General features: G+C 35.0%; 1 protein-coding gene across 1 annotated transcript in view; it reads right to left on the bottom strand.

The window, feature by feature from the left end:
- SNTG1 (syntrophin gamma 1) overlaps positions 1 to 19,171 on the bottom strand; it is a 610,136-nt gene that overhangs the window by 10,621 nt on the left and 580,344 nt on the right. The window contains exon 18 of the mRNA XM_017531764.2: positions 16,964 to 17,074. Coding sequence (XP_017387253.1) covers positions 16,964 to 17,074 — 111 coding nt within the window. The remainder of the gene's footprint in view (positions 1 to 16,963; positions 17,075 to 19,171) is intronic.

Raw genomic sequence — 19,171 nt, 5'->3', positions numbered from 1 at the left:
ACTTTTGCAGCAGGTAATTAATTTATTTGTAGGGGAATCTGCCCCCACCACCTGAACATCTCCCTCTAGGCCCCATATCCAACACTGCCATATTGGGAATCAAATTTTGACATGAGTTTCAGAGGAACAAACCATATCCAAAGCCAAGTACTTCACCCCTGGCCCCATAAAACTCATGTCCTTCTTACAATGCAAAACAAAATCATTCCCTCCAAATAGTCCCCAAAGTTTTAACTTTTCCAACATCAACTTGAAGGCCCAAAGTCCCAATTCTATTTTGAGACACAAGGCAAGTTCCTTGCAGTTATGAATCTGTGAAATCAAGAACAAGTTATTTATTTACAAGATAAAATGGTACAACAGAGATTTAGTTGATATTTCTATTCTAAAAGGGAAAACTAGACAAAAAGAAAGAAATGGCAGGCCTACATAAGTCCAAAACCCAGCAGGGCAAACAGTAAATCTTAAGACTCCAGGATAATTTTCTTTGATTCTGTATCTCACACCCTGTGTACACTGGTGTGAAGGTATATTCTAAGGCCTTGGGAAGTTCAACTCCCATGACTTTGCCCATGTGTCTGCCCTCTAGATTGAAGTCTGGTGCCTGCAGTTTTTCTAGGTGGGCATTACATGGTGTTGGTGGCTTTATAATTCTAGGATCTTGATGGTAGGTCCCAGTGGCTCCCCTAGGCCACTCAGCATTTCCCTATGTGGGGATCTCTGTGGTGGCTCTGTCCTGTGACAAGTCTCTGCATGGGCCTGCAGGCTTTGCTACACACTTTGAAATCTCAGTCAAGGAAGCCATGTTTCTACAGCTCTCATATTCTGCAGGCCTACAGAATCAACACCACTTGGATGCCAAGGCTTATTGCTTGTGCCTTTCAAAGCAGACTCTTAAGCCTTACTTGGGGCCACTTGAGACATGGCTTCTCGTGATGTGCAGAGCAGCATTCCAAGGCAGCAGAGGACTTCAACAGCCTAGGCCTGTCCCCCAAAACCATTCTGTCCTCCTAGGCCTCTCAGCCTGTGATGAGACTGACCTCAAAGATCCTTGAAATGCCTTTAGAGATTTTCCCCATTGGTTTGATTATTAGCACCTGGTTTCCTTTTAGCCATGCTAATCTCTTTAACAACTAGTCACTGGACCCAACCCTCAGCACCTTTTCTAAACACGCCTTTTAATCTTTATATAATCAATCTGTAAATTTTTTAAATCTTTACATTCTGCTTTCCTCTTAACTATAAATTATGCATTTATGTCATGTCTTTGCTCTTAAATCTTACTGCATACAGTCAAATGCAGCCATGCAGCTACTACCTGAATGCTTTAGTACCTAAAGCTTTCTTCTGCCAGATATCACCACTCTTTTTTTTTATTGCATTTTAGGTTTTGGGGTACATGTGAAGAACATGCAAGATTGTTGCATATGTACACACATGGCAGTGTGATTTGCTGCCTTCCTCCCCTTCACCTATATCTGGCATTTCTCCCCATGCTCTCTCTCCCCACCCTCCATCCCTCCCCCATTTCCCCGCAACAGACCCCACTCTTAAGTTTAACCTTCCACAAAATTCCAGGGCATTGACACAATGCCGTCAGGTTCTTTGCTAGGGTATAATAGACATATTTTCTACTGTTTATACTTCTAAAGGCATTTTGATCCTGACCACATAATGAATCTCTAAGAAGTTCCAAACTTTCCTTCATCTTTCTGTCTTCTGAATCCTCACCAGAATCCCCCTAAGTATCCTACTCATGGCAATATAGGCTTTTTCTAATCTCCTCCAAATTTTTCCAGCCACCAGCCATCATCCAATTCTAATGCCACTTCCAGGTTTTCCAATATCCATATAGCAACACCCCCCTCTGCATGCCAATTTTCTTCATCCATTTGTGTTGCTATAACAGAATACCAGAGACTGGATAATTTATCTTTAAAAAAAAAACAGTTTATTTGGTGCTGATTCTGGTGGCTGGAAAGTTCAAGTTGGGGCAGCCACATCTGGTGACTGCCTAAGGCTGCTTGACCTCATGGCAGGAAGTAGAAATGTAGTGGTAATGTGCAAAGAGACCACATGAAGGGAGAAGTAAGAGAGAGAATTCTAGGAAGCCAGATGTGTTTTAGCAACCAATTCTGATGGGAATTAATCCCTTTCCCCCAAGAATGCGAACTCACCTATCCCACAAGAGGGCATTAATCTATTCATGAAAAGTTCATCACCACAACCCAGACATCTCCCACGAGGCCCCACATCCCCACACTGTCACATTGAGGATCAAATTTCAACATGAGCTTCAGTGGGACAAGCCACATTAAAACGATAGTAGCCTGCAAATGGACTTCTCCAGGAAGCTTCCAACTAGGTCAGATGATTATGATTTTCTTGAAATTGGGCTTTTTTAGAATCTCCAAGCCCAGTGGATCTTATAGCTAGCTACCATGTTTTCTAGGATGTATATTTTCAAGGTCACCATGGTGGTCTGGACAGGGTAATAGGAATGTAATAAGTGACAGTGTTACAAAGCTCTCTGTTCTTACCAAAACTTGAAATTTGTTTTATTTTTAATATATGCTGTATGGTTACTGGAAACATTTAATTTATTTCCACAATTCTGAATAACAGTGATTCTGTTCATTATGATTCTTTCTCATTGCCTTTCCAGAAGAGTGGAATTTCAGAAGTTGTTACTGTGCCATTCTGAAAATCCAGCCCACATTCACTTTTGATTTCTTAAAATGCCTAAGGCAAAGTAATTTGCAAAATGTTGATGATCAATAAATACCAATTAATTTGGAATCCAGCATTTATAGGCATATATCAGAATCCAACCTATTGTTTTGATCCTTTACTCTCTTTGTCTACATTATGGGTTTCCAAAGACTGTAACGTACACTCTTTGTGATTTGGATTATTGGTCCATTATGTATCTCTGTCTCCTGATCCCCATTAATGAGTTTGGCAAATAAAAATAGAAATTTATTACATTGCCTATCTCTACCAAACTTCTTCCTTCAAAATCTTTTAGGAACTTTTCTGATCTTGATGTAGTAGAACAATGTTTAATAACATTTTGCTTCATCTCTTTTAATGTAAAGAAAATAAGACATTTATATCTCCTAATATCATGTTTACACTGTTCTTATGTTAAATTGTCTGGTGAATATAAATATGTCACCAATATCTTGATACCTGCAGCCATAAATTTTAAGGTGGCATGATGGCTGCAGTTAAGTTTGAAACTTACTTGGGACATAGAGAGACCTAAATAGTTATACAGTTAATCTTACTCCATTGTGCAAATAATTATAAATAGACACATGTATAGCTTCAGGATAATTCTGCTTTTCTGGTTGAAATGCAGTTCATTGTTTCTACCCTTAAATGCTTCCATGATGATTGTGTTTTTCTACAATTACCTTATTATGAGAACGTAAGACAGTACTTGGTTAGGACACTCTGTGTTTTGTTACTTTACTTCCTGGGAAATTGCTTTTCAGAATGTCTTCAACTTTGAAATTCTGATTTTCAAAATGTTCTTCCTTGGGTCACTTAAGTAAAAATTTAGTTACAATTCTCTTCGTAAATGATTACTTTTGGCAAAAAGGAAATAACAAGACACCTCTATGTTCTTTTGTTCCCTTTGACAGCTACTTATTTTGGAGGCAGTTAATATATCTGTTTTATCTATAAGATGTTAATGTAAGTTTTATAGTCTACCAAAAAACATTATGCTCCATACTCTTAACACAATGGGTAGAAAAATTCACTATTCAGATGGAGAAAGTAGGAGATTTGAAAAATAAATTATTTGCAAGGAGAAAAAAATATATCAATGGAAAATAAAAATAATTCAGAATCCTTAGTGATTCCCAGGAGTTTAAAATCTCTTCTAAGGGGGAGAGAAGCACTATCCTGTCCAGATATCTTCTTTACCACACATTCTTGGTCTCAATTCAATCATCAGTTTAAAAGAAATTTCATATAAAATAAGCTGATATGGAAGTTATGCACATACACCCCTGCACAAAATTGAGTTCCTGTTTTGCCCTATCTTATTTCTATCTACCTCCATCTATTTTACAGTATGAAGCACTCCAAACACAAATTTACGCAGGACCTGTGCTATTAAGCAGATGCTCTGCCTCATCATTGTTTGTCTTCTCTGTAGCCTAAACAGCCAGTGCTTTGTACAGATGGAAATGAGAGGAAAAGGGATCTTGGAATTTTAGAAAACCTTTGATTCCAGATACCAGATAGAGTCAGAAATTGTTAAAAGCCAGATTGACTATTAAAGCTGATCCTTTATTTACAAGGCAGAAAGAGAGCCTTGATTCCAGATACCTACCCAGCCTTGTGAATATTAAAAGACCTATTTATAAGACTCAAGTGCCAAACAGAGATTCATTTAGATTACCGACCATCCTCTTCTGAAATGCAAACATCAACACATCACTAATTCTTCAGTGGAGATCTTTGAAAAACTGAGCATCCAAAGTGTTTCATGAATTGTGTTACGTATTCAATCCTTATGTTTGAACAGAAACGTTTTTTTCTCTAGAGCAACCTTGCAAGGTAAGTGCTTTTATCCACAATTTACAACGAGAAAAGAAGATTTATAGAGATTATTCAGAAAGTAGTATTACTGGGAGTCAAGCCTCAATTTCTGACTTGAATTTCACTAATAATACATTTGAAAATTTCTCTTACGGCATCGTAGTCCCTGAGATGGTGGTAACCTGGGGCAAGGAGGTGTTTGGTGCAAAGGAGCCTCCAATTATCAACTCTATTTAAAAATCTTCCCAACTTCTGCACTGTTCCACTGAATAGAAAAGCAGTTTTCTTTTACCTTCTATTGTGTACTGTACAAAACGCACTACTGTGATTTTCAGATCTCAAATCCAGTACTTTAGATGAATATGCTGTGTACACTAGTTTAGAAAATATTTTAACATTATTTCCATAAGGGGAATTATGAAATTTAATTAATAAAGCTACACGAATGCATGTAGAATACAGCATGTTTTAAAATCAGGGGATTGTTTGGCCATGTTAAGTCCAATTATAATTTAAGAAAAAAACACATATACATAAACATAATATTAGAGCTAGTAAAGAAAAATATTTTGATTCAGGATGTTTAGTTATAAACAACTACAAAAATATATTTGTAATTCTACATGTATTTGTATATCTATACGAATATCATATCTGAAAACACCTTTTGAAGTTCTCAGTAGCAATAAAATGTGCTTTTGTAACGTGTCAAAAAAAAAAAAAAAAACTATAATATGCCCAAGGCTTCAATTGGAAGCCACTCCCTTGTTCCACTAGGGAAGTTCTGAGAACTTAATGAGGCTTTGGAAAACAGATGGGAAATTTATTAAGCTTTCTGAGTCATGAGGTGAGAATTTATGAATTTTGCTATCAGAGGAAAAAAGTATAAAAGGCTTTTTTGTTATGACATTATTCTTACATAGCTCAGCAACAACAACAAAAGGACAAAACAAAGTTCCCCTAATTCCCAGGCAAACCCACATGACTTTCTTCAGTATTTCTGATGCTTTCTCACAACCAAGGAATTAAGTGCTATGTAGAATGTTTTTTTTTTTGTTTTTTTGGTTTTTTGGTTTTTTTTGAGACGGAGTTTCGCTCTTGTTACCCAGACTGGAGTGCAATGGCGTGATCTTGGCTCACCGCAACCTCCATCTCCTGGGTTCAGGCAATTCTCCTGCCTCAGCCTCCCCAGCAGCTGGGATTACAGGCACGCACCACCATGCCCAGCTAATGTTTTGTACTTTTAGTAGAGACGGGGTTTCACCATGTTGACCAGGATGGTCTTGATCTCTTGACCTCATGATCCACCGGCCTCGGCCTCCCAAAGTGCTGGGATTACAGGCTTGAGCCACCGCGCCCGGCCCACGCTATGTAGAATGTTTAATGTTGTAATACAGATGGCAACTCAAGCAAAAATAATCCCCAAAGAAACCATATTTCTCTTTAAATAAGCTCTGGTTACAATGTATTTGCCCTGGGAATGTGTATATAAATTGTTAAATTAAAGCATGTTTTATTAAAATTATCTCCCTATTATCACATAGGCAAGATCTGAGCCTATTCTGAACCATTTTCACTACTGATTAGATTATTTAAAAAAAAAAAATGTTACAACAGCCTCCATATTTAACCACATTTTCAGACCCAGATTTCACATCCTGGCTCACATTTTCTTTTTAACCTGGATGAAATAAAATCTCTTCACTTATTAATAACTTATTTCAGGTTATGGTCTTTTATTGACAATCATAACTTCAAAATTATATCAAGATGTGATTTTAAAATGTAGAACTTTATTAAATATATTATATCCTAGAATTTTTCAAAGATTCATAAATTACTTGTCATAGGGTTGAAATTCTTGGATGCGTGGCAGGACCTATGGCCAGTAGATAAGTAAAATCTCCCAATAAGCTTCTGTAAACAACTTCAACAGTTTTGGGCATTAATTGTTAATAAATAGGTATATTCTCTTGCCTTCAATATATTTGAGATGTGGACACATGAAATCAAAGTGGCAAATATTATTTGTTTCTAACCCAAAATAGTGTTTTATTTTCTGTAGAAATATGCATAAACTATAATCTTAAATCCCTCTAAAACAATCCTGGTCTCACAATGAAGTCTTATATACTCAAACATTTCTTTATAATACTCTTGAAAGCTTTACATGTAAATCACTGTTAGGCTATATAAAATTAAGTGAAAATAACAGTCTTCAATTATTACTCCCAAATCAGCCATAAGCAAAGCAAAAATAATTTACATCAAAAGCCACATAAAAATTTGAAATACCATAAGAAACCATGTTAGTAACAGCACTTTTAGACATCACTCACGGTTACCTATTGGCTCACCTATCTAAAGTCTCGTAAAGAGGGATCAGACCAGAAAATACAAAATGTGACTTTGACGAATGAACGTTAATATTTTCAGGATAAAAAATGTTCTATTGGATGGTAACAAATGTTGAAAGTGAGGTGTGGGGACAAGCAACTTCTTGTTATGCAGATGACAGTGGCCTCCGCTGAAATAAACAGTCCTGGGTTTCCAATCTGTCCTTCAATAGAATCTATTGCAACTCATAATCTAGCAGCAGTTTACAGGTATTCAATATTTAACCTCTGAGGCTTGAAATAACAGTTTAAAAATTAAATTGGGTTAAATTATCTTAAGCCATGTAAATTCTTCAGTATTGTTTACTCATATAAATTCTATTCTTATTGAGTCATATTTGTGTAAAACTAAGGTGAAATCTAGGTGTTGCATTGTAGCAAACATTATTTACCAAAATAAGCCTACATAACGATGTCTCTACATGTTAAGAATTCTCCCTCCAGATTACTCAGCAGTTACAACAAAGGCCACATCATAATTAAACTTCCACTGTCAGCTTTTAAAAGATTTTTTTCACTATTCATTGGGGTTTTCAAGGATGAGAAACTAACAATCAGAGTAGTCCAAATCAGTCAAATAACTTTTCTTTTAAAAACGGCATTAATTGTTTAAAAATAAACATATTACTACATTGAAGTTAATCGAATAGTTGTACTTTTCCCTATTCCATTTCCTAAGTATCATCACAAACCCTGGACAACATACATAAAATAAATGTAAGGACACCCTGAAAGAGAGAGAAGAGGCAGACAGGCTAAGAATCTAGGGAACCTAGAACCCTCGCAACACATGATGATGAGCTCTCTGGGTTTGCCTCCCTGTGTCATATTCCCCAAACAAGATAGTGAAGAGGCTGGGAACCCAGAAAAATCAATGAATGCAGACCAGTAACCCCAAGAGAAGCCTATTCCTCCTAGCCACATGCCCTGAGAGGGGCAGTCTAGCAAGACAGAAACTGTTATAAAATAATTGATATTCTTTAGCCAAATGCGACAGTAAAACAGTGGTCCCATACCCACTCATGACAGCAAAGGCCTAGTAATAAGCTTGGGCATTTATTCCCCTCAGATACTTATCATCTCTTACTCTAGGTACCTTTTGACCAAAATCTCTCCATTCACCCTATTCTTCAGTCTCTGTAAATACTATTTCCTTTCTGAAGTTTCCATGGCATTAGATTCTACATATAACTGGGAACATGCAGCCTTTGTCTTTCTGTGTCTGGCTGAGTTTACTTAGCATAATGACCTCTAGATTCTTCCATAAAATAATGTCTTTCTTTTTTAAGGCAGATTATTATTTCATTGTATATAAATAGACCATATTTTCTTTATTTATCAGTTGATGAACATTTAGGTGGATTCCATTTGTTGGCTATTGTGAGTAGAGCAGCAATAAATATGGAATTGCAGATATCTCTTCAATACACTTACTTCAAATCATTTGTGTATATACCCAGAAATGGGATAGCTGGCTCTATGTACAGTGGTGGTTCTATTTTCAGTTTTTAGAGAAAGATCTTTACAGTTTACAACATGGCTTATATAAATTTACATTGCCACCGACCGTATGCAGGGGTTCCCCTTTTTTTTAACATTTTTGTCAACACTTATCTGTCGCCATTTTGATAATAGCCATTTGATAGAGATGACGTGACATTGAGCTTCTAATTTTCCTACTGATAAGCGATGTTAAGCATTGCTTCACAGGTTCACATGTTCACACATGTTGACCATTATTATATCTTCTTTTGAGAAATGTCTTAAAATGGATCTTTGCCCATTTTTAATGGGTTATTTGTTTTGTATTATGAAGTGGTTTTAATTCCTCATATATTTTGCTGACTAACCCCTTATCACATGTACGGCTTACAAATATTTCTCCCCTGATATCAGTTGCCTCTTCACCCTGTTCATTTCCTTTGCTGTGTGGAAGCTTTAGACTTTGATGTAATCCTGTCTGTCTTTTTTTGTAGTAGTAGTTGTTGTTGTTGCCTGGGCTTGTGGAGGCAAATCCAAAAAATCATTGCCCAGACAAAAGTCATATGATCTATTTTGAGTTGTTTTTGTATATGGTGTTAGATAAAGTCCCAGTTTCATTTTTCTGAACATGAAAATTCCTTTTTCTTGTCACCGTGTTAATGGAAAAACTGTCCTTCTCCCAATTTGTATTCTTGGAGCCTTTGTCAAAATCAGTTGATCATAATTGCACAGGTTCTTTTCCAGCCTCTCTATTTTGTTTCGTTGGTCACTGGGTCTATTTTTTTTTTTTTTAATCAGTATTCTGCTGTTTTAACTTCTATACCTTTGTAACACAGTTTGAAGTCAGGTTATGTGTTATCTCCAGTTTTATTCTTTTGGCTTAAGATTGCCGTGGTTATTTGTGTGTATGTGTTTGTGTGTGTGTGTGTTTCTATATCAATTTTAGCTTATCTCTAAAAAGGTAAAATTGAAATTTTAATAAAAACTTTAATGAATCTATTAATGTTTTGGGATTAATATAGACATTTTAGCAACATTAATTCTTCCAATACATGAACACAGAATTATCTTTTATAACTTTAACTTAAAACTACACACACACACACACACACACACACACACACACACATACATAATAATAAAAGCAGTCTTGAGCCAAAGGAGCAAAGCTGGAGATACACACTAACTGACTTCAAACTGTATTTCAAAGCTAGGAATTAAAACAGTATAATACTAATTAAAATAGACACATCAACCAATAAAACAATGGAGATGCCAGAACAGAATTTATACATTTCTGGGTTCTTTCCGTATATTGTGTCTTCCTCAATTTTCTTATCAAAATTTATATTACTTATGATATAGAGTATGAAAAAAATGAAATCATATAGATTATGTTCTCTGTAATTAGACTAAAAATCAACCCTAGAAAGATAAATCCCCAAATACTTAGAAACTAAGCACCACCTTTCTAAAACTCCCAGTGTCAGGGGCTTCAGTTTCCAGTTCAAAGTGTAAGAACCTACAAGTTGCTACCCCATCCTAGCAACAAGGAAAAAGCCAAACAAACTGAAAAATCAACAACTCTCCTCATCTCCATTGGGGAAAACCGCTGCTCCCCAAATTGGAGGAACAGATAGTCATATTCCCAGAATCGCGATTTGTTGCAACAGAAATCACTGAGTAAAAAACTCTGCAGAAACCCATGCTGAGTTGGGGAAACCTGAGTTATCACTTGCTGGAGTCTCCGTGTGGACAAGGCTGAGAAATAAGAACTCTAGGGGAATACAGTCATCAGGGTCTCCACACTTTTGTAATTTTTACCTCCAAGAACTTGACCAGATTCTCATAGTGGATTTTGGAGAAAAATTCCGTATGCTGCTGGTCGGGCGAGGGGAAACATTTAAAAATAGCTTAGGCACTATGTTCTTCTTAGAAAGGCCTGCCCTCAGGAGAAACTAGGTAAACCGAGCCTAACCTGCTGGTGTTTCATCAGAGCCTAAGTCACCTTGGAAAAGGGAAATACCCCACTCCAACATTCTCCAGCCATCCATCCTGTACCACTTAAGTGGGGGTGACTGAGCAGCACATGTGAAGTCACAGTTCAGAGGCACAGGCTTGCTAAAAGACTGAGACCTACTCAAAAACTGTAGAACACTCCTCTCCTCTACCTTAACACAACATTACTGAAGGCATGCTTATAAACAACTCCTTTTACTCAGTACCTCATGCCTGACGATTAAGAAAACATTGCAGTTCATAATACAAGGAAAAAAGACACCAGAGTTTACAGAGATAGGGCAAACATCACAACAAGGTGCAGATATGGGAGGGACTTTGGATTTATTAGAACAGGCATTTGAAGCAACTATGATTAATATGTCACAAGCTTTAATAAATAAAGTAGACTACATGAAAGAACAAATAGGCAATGTACACAGAAAATGGAAATTCTAACAAAAAAGAAACAAATGAAATGTTATTTATCTAACAGGTAACAGTTTATTCAAAATAGTAACAATGTATTAGATTGTGTATGCTTCTGTATAAGCAAAATGAATGACAGCAATAATACACGGAATGAGAGGCAGGAATAAGGAGGATTTTGTTATTATAAGATATACATCATACGAAGCAGTGTAGTGTTATTTGAAGTGAACTTGGTTTAGCTGTAAACATATTTTACAAGGTCTAGAGCTACCACTAATAAAAATAAAACAATATATAACTGTTGTGCTAATAAGGAGAGAGAATGGAATTATATTGTGTTAAATTAAAATTACAAAAGCTGTAAACATGGAAAACTAAAATAAGAATAAAGAACAAGGGCAATAAATTCAAAAGAATAAAAAATATTGTAGATATTCATCCATCTGTTTCAAAAGCTATTTTGAACATCAGTGGTCTTAAATATGCATATTAAAAGATAAAGATTGTCAAAATGGATAAAGAAATAAGACCAAAGCCTCTGTTATCTGAAAGAAATCCACTTTCAATGTTATAAACACAAATAGATTAAAAGTGAATGCATGGAAAACAATGTGTTATGCTAACCCTAATCTAAAGAAAGCACTAGTAATTTTATGGATTCCAGACAGAGCAGACTTCACCAAGGAAAGTTTTCAGGGAAAGAAAGGGACATTACACAATGGTAAATAAATTATTCCAAAAAACATAACAATCCTTTGCATGTGTACACCTGATAAAAGAGCATAAACATATGTGAGGCAAAACTGATAGTACTGCAAGGAGAAACAGAAGAATCCACTGTTATAGTTGATATGAAAGCCTTCTTCAAAACTTGAAATTCAATTAATGTATTACATCAAATCAACAGGCCAAAGAAGAAAAATCGCATGACCGTATCAATAGATGTGGAAAATTCATCTGACACTCCTACATGATAAAAACTCTCAGTAAACTAGGAGTAGATCAGGGACATCCTCAATTTGATAAATATTACCTACCAAACCAATAGCTGATATCATTATTAATTGTGGGAAATCCAAGGACTTTCTACTAAGATCATAAAAAAGCCTAAGACAATCTCAGACACATATTAGGTAAGTCAATATAAAACTAACTAAATATACAAAAAAAATCTATATGAGGGAAACTATCAGACTTTGATAAACCTAAGAACTAAATAAATGGAATATATTTCATGTTCATGGACAGGAAGATTCAATATTGTCTGGATGTCAGCTCTTCCAGACTTGAACTACAGATCTCATAAAATTCCAATCAAAATTCCAGCAAGCTACTTTAGATATTGACAAATTGATTCTAGAATATATAGAGAGTGGCAAAAGATCCAGAATAGCCAATGTAATATTGAAAATCAAGATCAACGTTGAAGGATTGACACTACCAAATTTCAAGGCATATACTCTAAAGCTAGTCATTAAGACAGTGCGATGTTGGGGAAAAAAAAGACAAATAGATCAATGGAACAGAAGAGAAGGCCTAGAAGTAGGCCCACAAAAATAGTCGGCTAATCTTTGATCAAGGAGCAAAAAAATACAATGGAGTAAATATGATCTTTTCAACAAATGATACTGGGAAAACTGGACATCCACATGTGAAACAAAAAACAGAAAGAAGTGAGACAGAAATCTTACACCCTTTGCAAAAAAATAATTCAAAATGGAACACAGCCCCAATTGTAAAACACAATAATATAAGAACTCCTAGATGATAACATAGTAAAGGCCTAGATGACCTTTGCTTTGGCAATGACTTTTTAGATTCTATGGCAAACGCATGATCCATGAAAGAAACAATTGATAAACTGGACTTTATTAAATTAAAATTTTCTGCTCTATGAAAGACATTCTCAAAAGTGTGAAACGACAAACCAAAAACTGGACACAAATATTTGCAGACAGCGTATCAGAAAAAAGATGCTAATCAAAATATGTAAAGAATTGTTAAAACTCAATGATATCAAAACAAAAATTCCAATTAAAAATGAGCCAGACACCTTAACAGACACCCTACCAAAGAATATATACAGATGAAAATAAGCATATGAAAATATGCCCCACATTGTATATCATCAAGTAAATACAAACAACAATGAGATACTACTATACATCTATTAGAGTGGTCCAAATCAAGAACATGGACAACAATAGATACTGGTGACATCATGGAGCAAAAGCAACTTTCATTCATTGGTGATTAAAATCAAAAGTTCCACAATTGCTTTGGAAGATAGTTTGGCAGTTTGTAAAATCTAAACATACTTTTACGATATGATCTAGCAATCACACACATGGTATTACCCAAAAAAGTTGAAAACTTATGTCTACTCAGAATTCTGAATATGGATGTTTGGAACAGTTTTGTTTATAACTTCTAAAACATGGAAGCAACCATGAGGCCTGTCTGTAGATGAATGGATCGATAAATTTTGTACATTCCGAAAACTGAATATCATTTAGCACTGAAAAGAACTGAGTTATTAAGTCATGAAAAGACATGGAGGCAATTTAAAGTCATATCACTAAGTAAAATAAGCCAATATGAAAAGGTTAACTACTGTATGATCCAAGTATACGACATTTTGAAAACGGCAATACTATGGAGGCAAGTTTTAAAAATGAGTCGTTTCTTGGGGTGGGGAGAATAGAGGTGAATAGAAAGAGCAGAAAAGATGTCTAGGGTAGTGAAATGACTATGATCCTGTAATGGCGAATACCTGCCCCTATGCACATCAAAACCCATAGCATGTGCAACACCAAAGTGAACCCTAATGGAAACTGGACTCGGGGAGATCATGATGTGTCACTGTTAGTTCATCAGCTATAACTAATGTGCCACTCTGGTGGAGGATGTTGACTACAGAGGGGCTGTGCTTGAGTAGGGACAGGTTATATACAGGAAATCTTTGTCGCTTCCATTCAACGTTGCTTTGAACGTAAAACTGCTCTGAACAACTAAAGTCTGTTTTAAGAAAAGAAAGGAAAATATCCATCTGTCAAAGAGAAAGACATAAGGGAAATAAAAACATATTGAACTGATGAAAATAGAAACACAAGATGTCAGAATTTTGGGGATACAGCAAATGCAGTGATAAAAGGGAAATTATAAAACTAAATCCTATACTAGAAAGGATATTTCAAATTACAATTCTAAAATATTATCTCAAAAAAAGTTAAAAATGAGAGCAATATAAAAGCCAAAGCTACTAAAAAATGGGCAAATATTAAAAGAGCAGAATTCTTTGAAAGGATTACAGAGCCCAATATAGAAATTAATAAGAAATTAATGTGGTTCTTTGAATGGCTCTAGCATAGTTAACAGCAAAACAGAGAGAAGGCACCAACAGAATAATAATCTAACAATATTATCAGAACATGGGCAAGAAATGGGAAGAGAAATCTCCTCACCCAAGAGGATATAACATACATGGCTAGATAATAGGCATGTAAAATGTTCTTTATCATTACCAGACTTGAGGGAAATGTAAATTAAGACTATGATAAACAGAACCAAAATTTTAAGTGACAATACACCAAACTGGTAGGGATGTAGAGAAACTGGATCTCTTACACATTAGTGGTAGGATGTAAAATGTTACCTATTTCTATAGCCAATATAGAATATAATTTGGCATCTTATTTAAAATTAAAGAAACATTTTCTATTCTACTGTGCAATTTGCTTTCCCAGGCATTTATCCCTGAGAAATGAAAACTTATGGCCACACAAGGACATCCACAATACTATCGCTTTGCTCCTGTGATGTTAGCTTACTGCTCACAAGTCGTAGTTATAGAGGTTACACCGTAGTCAGTAAATTGCTACTTTCAGATCTTATACAGTTTTTATGTCAGCAGAGGTAATGTTCAGGTGATACAAGTATGACTAAGCAATTCTGTAGGACTGGCCATGATTCTGATTGACTAGCATTTTTGTAGCTTAAATAGTCTTCATATTTTATGGGGTATTTTCAGTATTACCCACAGAGATATTATTTTCTTTTATTTTATAAAGAAAAATCCTGATGTTAAAGAATTTCAACAACTCACCAAGTGTCATAGTCTCATTATTTTTCAGACCACTTTTTTCATTACTACATAATTACTTCCTATAAATTTGAGAATTGCACTCAACCAAGTATCTTTTCTTAGGTTAGCTCTTAATGAATTACATTATGAGATAAAGCTTTAAAACACAAAAATTACAAGAATGAGTAATATTTAGTAGCTGACAGGTAATGTCTAGTATAGTTGCCAGTATAATTAATTGCATGCACAATACATGCTACACTAAATTAAAATCTAAATACTACAGTTAGTAGCCATCAGATTGCATTTATCACTCTTATTCCTGTGTGAAGGGTTTGTTAGCTCATTAAAAAGTGTTGAAGTAACTAGCTGAATACTATACTGCTGTCAGCAACTGGTGGTTGAGGCTCCACATCAGAATAAATGCTAGAATAATACAGAACTGACAATATTAGCATCTTTCACCAGTATTAAAATTTGTGCTGTGCTTTTAAAGATTAAGAAATAGCTAAAGGTAAATAATATATATATATTTTTTTGAAACAGAGTCTCACTCTGTTGCCAGATGCCAGGCTGGAGTGCAATGGCGCGATCTCGGCTCACTGCAACCTCTGCCTCCCAGGTTCAAGCAGTTCTCCTGCCTTCAGCCTCCCAAGTAGCTGGGACTACAGGTGTGCGCCACCAGGCCCAGCTAATTTTTGTATTTTTTAGTAGAGACTGGGTTTCACCATGTTGGCCAAGATGGTCTCGATCTCCTGACCTCATGATCCACCCGCCTCTGCCTCCCAAAGAAAGGTAAATAATGTTTGAAAAGAGTAATGCATTCTTCAATATTGTTAGAATAAGCGGTTGGCACAAAGTAAATGATTGATCAGTGGTACCTGGGGAGAGAGAATAGGAACAGTAGCAAGAGGTAGAGAAAGGACAGGTGCAGAGATGGGTCTATATTTAGGGAAGAGGACGTGCTGAAAAAACTGATGAGGCAGGCAGAATAAAGGGAGTGGAAGACGTTGTCAAGGCATTTGTCTAAACTGATGGGAGACAAATGTGAGGCCAGCCCCTGGGAACATCAATGCTGCAGGCAAGGAGCCTGCTGTAGGAAAGATGACAGTTCCCACCTTACACAACCTGTGAGCTAGGAAGAGCAGAAAAGATGAATCCAAAGACAAGTAAGAGACAAGAATGGGACATCTCCAGAGATACTCACACAAAAAGCTAAGGAAAAAAGTTAAGAGAAAAGCAGAAGATATATAAGTCTAGAAGGAATCACCTTGTTAAAAGACGGAGAATTCTAATCTGAATATAGAGCAGTGTTACAGGAGACTTTGCCTAGAATATCATCCAGGAACATTCATTGGAAGGTTCTAAATGTCAGACTAAGGCTCCTTATCCCTGAATTTAATAAGGAAGGGGGTATAACAGAAATATGGTAAATGTAATCCATAGTTGAAAAATTATATTGAGTTTTCGTGTTCATAGATATAATTTTTTCACTTCGTATTTGTTATTTATCCTTTCCTCCATACTGAGATAATGCATTTATAATTTATTCTAATGCAAACATTGTTATTGTCAATTTTATATTACAGTAATAAAAATAATGCAGATTTTGAATACATGAAAAAATATATAAATAAAACATAACTATATAAATTTATGTAAATATAAAGTCAGAGTTTTACAAAGTATTTTTAATTATTACTTAGGAAAAAACCACCAAAGGACTGCATTAGTTCCCAGGATGTTATTTTAGTGTGACCCAGATGCAGTTTATAAGGAATTAAAATTAAGAAATCCAATTCGTTTTGTGTAATTTATTTTAAATGATGCCTTTAAGTGAAAATCTGCCAATAAAATCTTAAAGTAAATTTATTCTTCTGGCCATGAGGGATATTTCAAGATAAGCAGAGAATGTGTGTTTTTGCTCCTGTGATTCCCTGAAAGTTTCTCCCCTTTGTTCCTTAATGGCATTAATGTGGTTACAGGTCTTATGTGATGAATTTCTTGGGTTTACCTTTGCTTCAATCTGTTTAGTATCTGGATTCTGAAACAAAAATTTGATTTTGCTCTTGCCATCATCTGAAGAACCTTTAAGCTGAGAAAACTTATACCTCCAAAGGACAGCCTAAAGGGAAAAAAAGAAACAATGTAAGTCAATGGAATTAATATCTGCGTTCAAATCAAGAAATAGTTCTTTTTTAAATGGTAAAGTCAATCATACAAGTTAGTATTATGTCCCAATATTTTAAAAGTAAATTAAAAATATTTATCAAATGTTAATATTTGTGATTCAATATTATCAATTAATTTTCAGAAATATTTTATCCATGAAATAATTATTAAAACATACATAAAATAAATGGCTTTTAGCATCTTGTCTTATGTGTACAGTCAGTAAGAACTATATGTTTTATTGAATTGTTTTCAATAGAAGTGATAAGGCGATTTTGAATTGATCATGCTGAAGTTTTATCTTGGAGCCCAACTAATAGCCTGTCACATTAGTAGATGACATATTAGCTGGAATAAACACTTATGACAAAAACTAATGTGTTGCTTTCATGAGATGTAGAATAAGACCAGAGCTGCACCTATTCAGCCATCTTGCCAGTCGCCAATCCACTTTTTAAAATTTATTTTAATTAAAAAAATTTTTTTTTACTTTCATTTTTTACTTTGGATTGTTCTTCGCTGTTTGTGTTCTTGTTTGGTTCCAATCTCAATGGTAGTTTAATAGAAATAGCATTGAATCTATAAATTGCTTAAGGCAGTATGGCCAAGATACTGATGTTGACTCTTCCTATCCATGAGCATGGAATGTTTTTTCATTTGTTTGTGTCATCTCTGATTTACTTGAGCAGTGGTTTGTAATTCTCATTGCAGACATCTTTGACCTCCTTATTTAGATGTATCCACACGTTTATTCTTTATCCAAATGTATTCTTTGGTGTGGTGTAAGTTGGCTTTTTTTCCTTTTTTCAGACAGAGTCTTACTCTGTCACCCAAGCTGGAATTTAGTGGAGTGATATCGGCTTACTGCAATCTCTGCCTCCCAGGTTCAAGCAATTCTCCTGCCTCAGCCTCCTGAACAGTTGGAACTACAGGCACATGCCACTATGCCCAGCTAATGTTTTGTATATATAGTAGAGACAGGGTTTCACCATACGTTAATTTTTAAAAGCTATTTGTATATTTTCATATCATCCTTTATTGAATATGTCTTTTGCAAATATTTTCTTCTGGTCTGTGGTTTGCCTTCTTGCCTTCTTGACACTTAAGTCTAACTTATCAGTGGTTTCTTTTGTGAATTGTGACTTTGGTGTTGTATCTAAAAAAATCCTCAAATCCAAGGTCATCTTGATTTTCTCCTGTGTTACCTTCTAGAAGTTGTATAGTTTTTCATTTTCATTTCATTCACTCATTTACATTTAGATCTGATCTATTTTGAATTAATCCATTTTGAATTATTTTTTGTAGAAGTTGTCAAGGCTGTAAAATTATTTGTCTTTCTGCTTGTGGATGTCCAGTTATTTTATCACCATTTGTTGAAAAGTGTATTATTTTCTCATTGTATTGTCCTTGCTTCTTTGTCAAGATAATTTAATTATATTTATGTGAGTCACTATTCTCTCTGACATGATTATTTCACATTTTATGTTTGCATCATAACATTTCATGTACCCCGTAAATATATACACTTACTATGTACTTACAAAAGTTAAAAATTAAAAAATTAAAAATATATATTTATGTGGGTAAATTTCTGGTCATTCTCTTCTGTTACATTGATGTATTGTCTATTTTTTCACCAAAACCGCACTGTCTTGATTACTGTACCTTTATAGAAAGTCTTGAAGTGTGGTAATGCAAGTCTTATATTTTTGTTCTTGTCCTTCAATATTGTGTTGATTATTCTTGGACTTTTTCCTTTCTCTGCAGATACTTTAGAGTCGGTTTCTCTATATTCATAAAATAACTGGCTAGAGATTAGATTGAAATTAATAGTACTGTTCAAGTTCTCTATTTCCTTATTGGTCTTCTGTCTGGTTGTGAATTCTATCCTTTATGTGATGTATAAAGCCTTTCAATTATTATTATGGAGTAACAATTTCTCCCTCCAACTCTGTCAATATTTACTTTATCTATTTGGAGGCTTTGATGTTTGATGAATATATGTTATGTTTACTATTGTTGTATCTGACTGACAAATTAACTCTTTCAT

This window comes from Cebus imitator, unplaced genomic scaffold, assembly GCF_001604975.1.
Source record: "Cebus imitator isolate Cc_AM_T3 unplaced genomic scaffold, Cebus_imitator-1.0 Scaffold73, whole genome shotgun sequence".
Taxonomy (NCBI): Eukaryota; Metazoa; Chordata; class Mammalia; order Primates; family Cebidae; genus Cebus; species Cebus imitator.
This window is presented reverse-complemented; position numbering and strand designations above follow the sequence as displayed.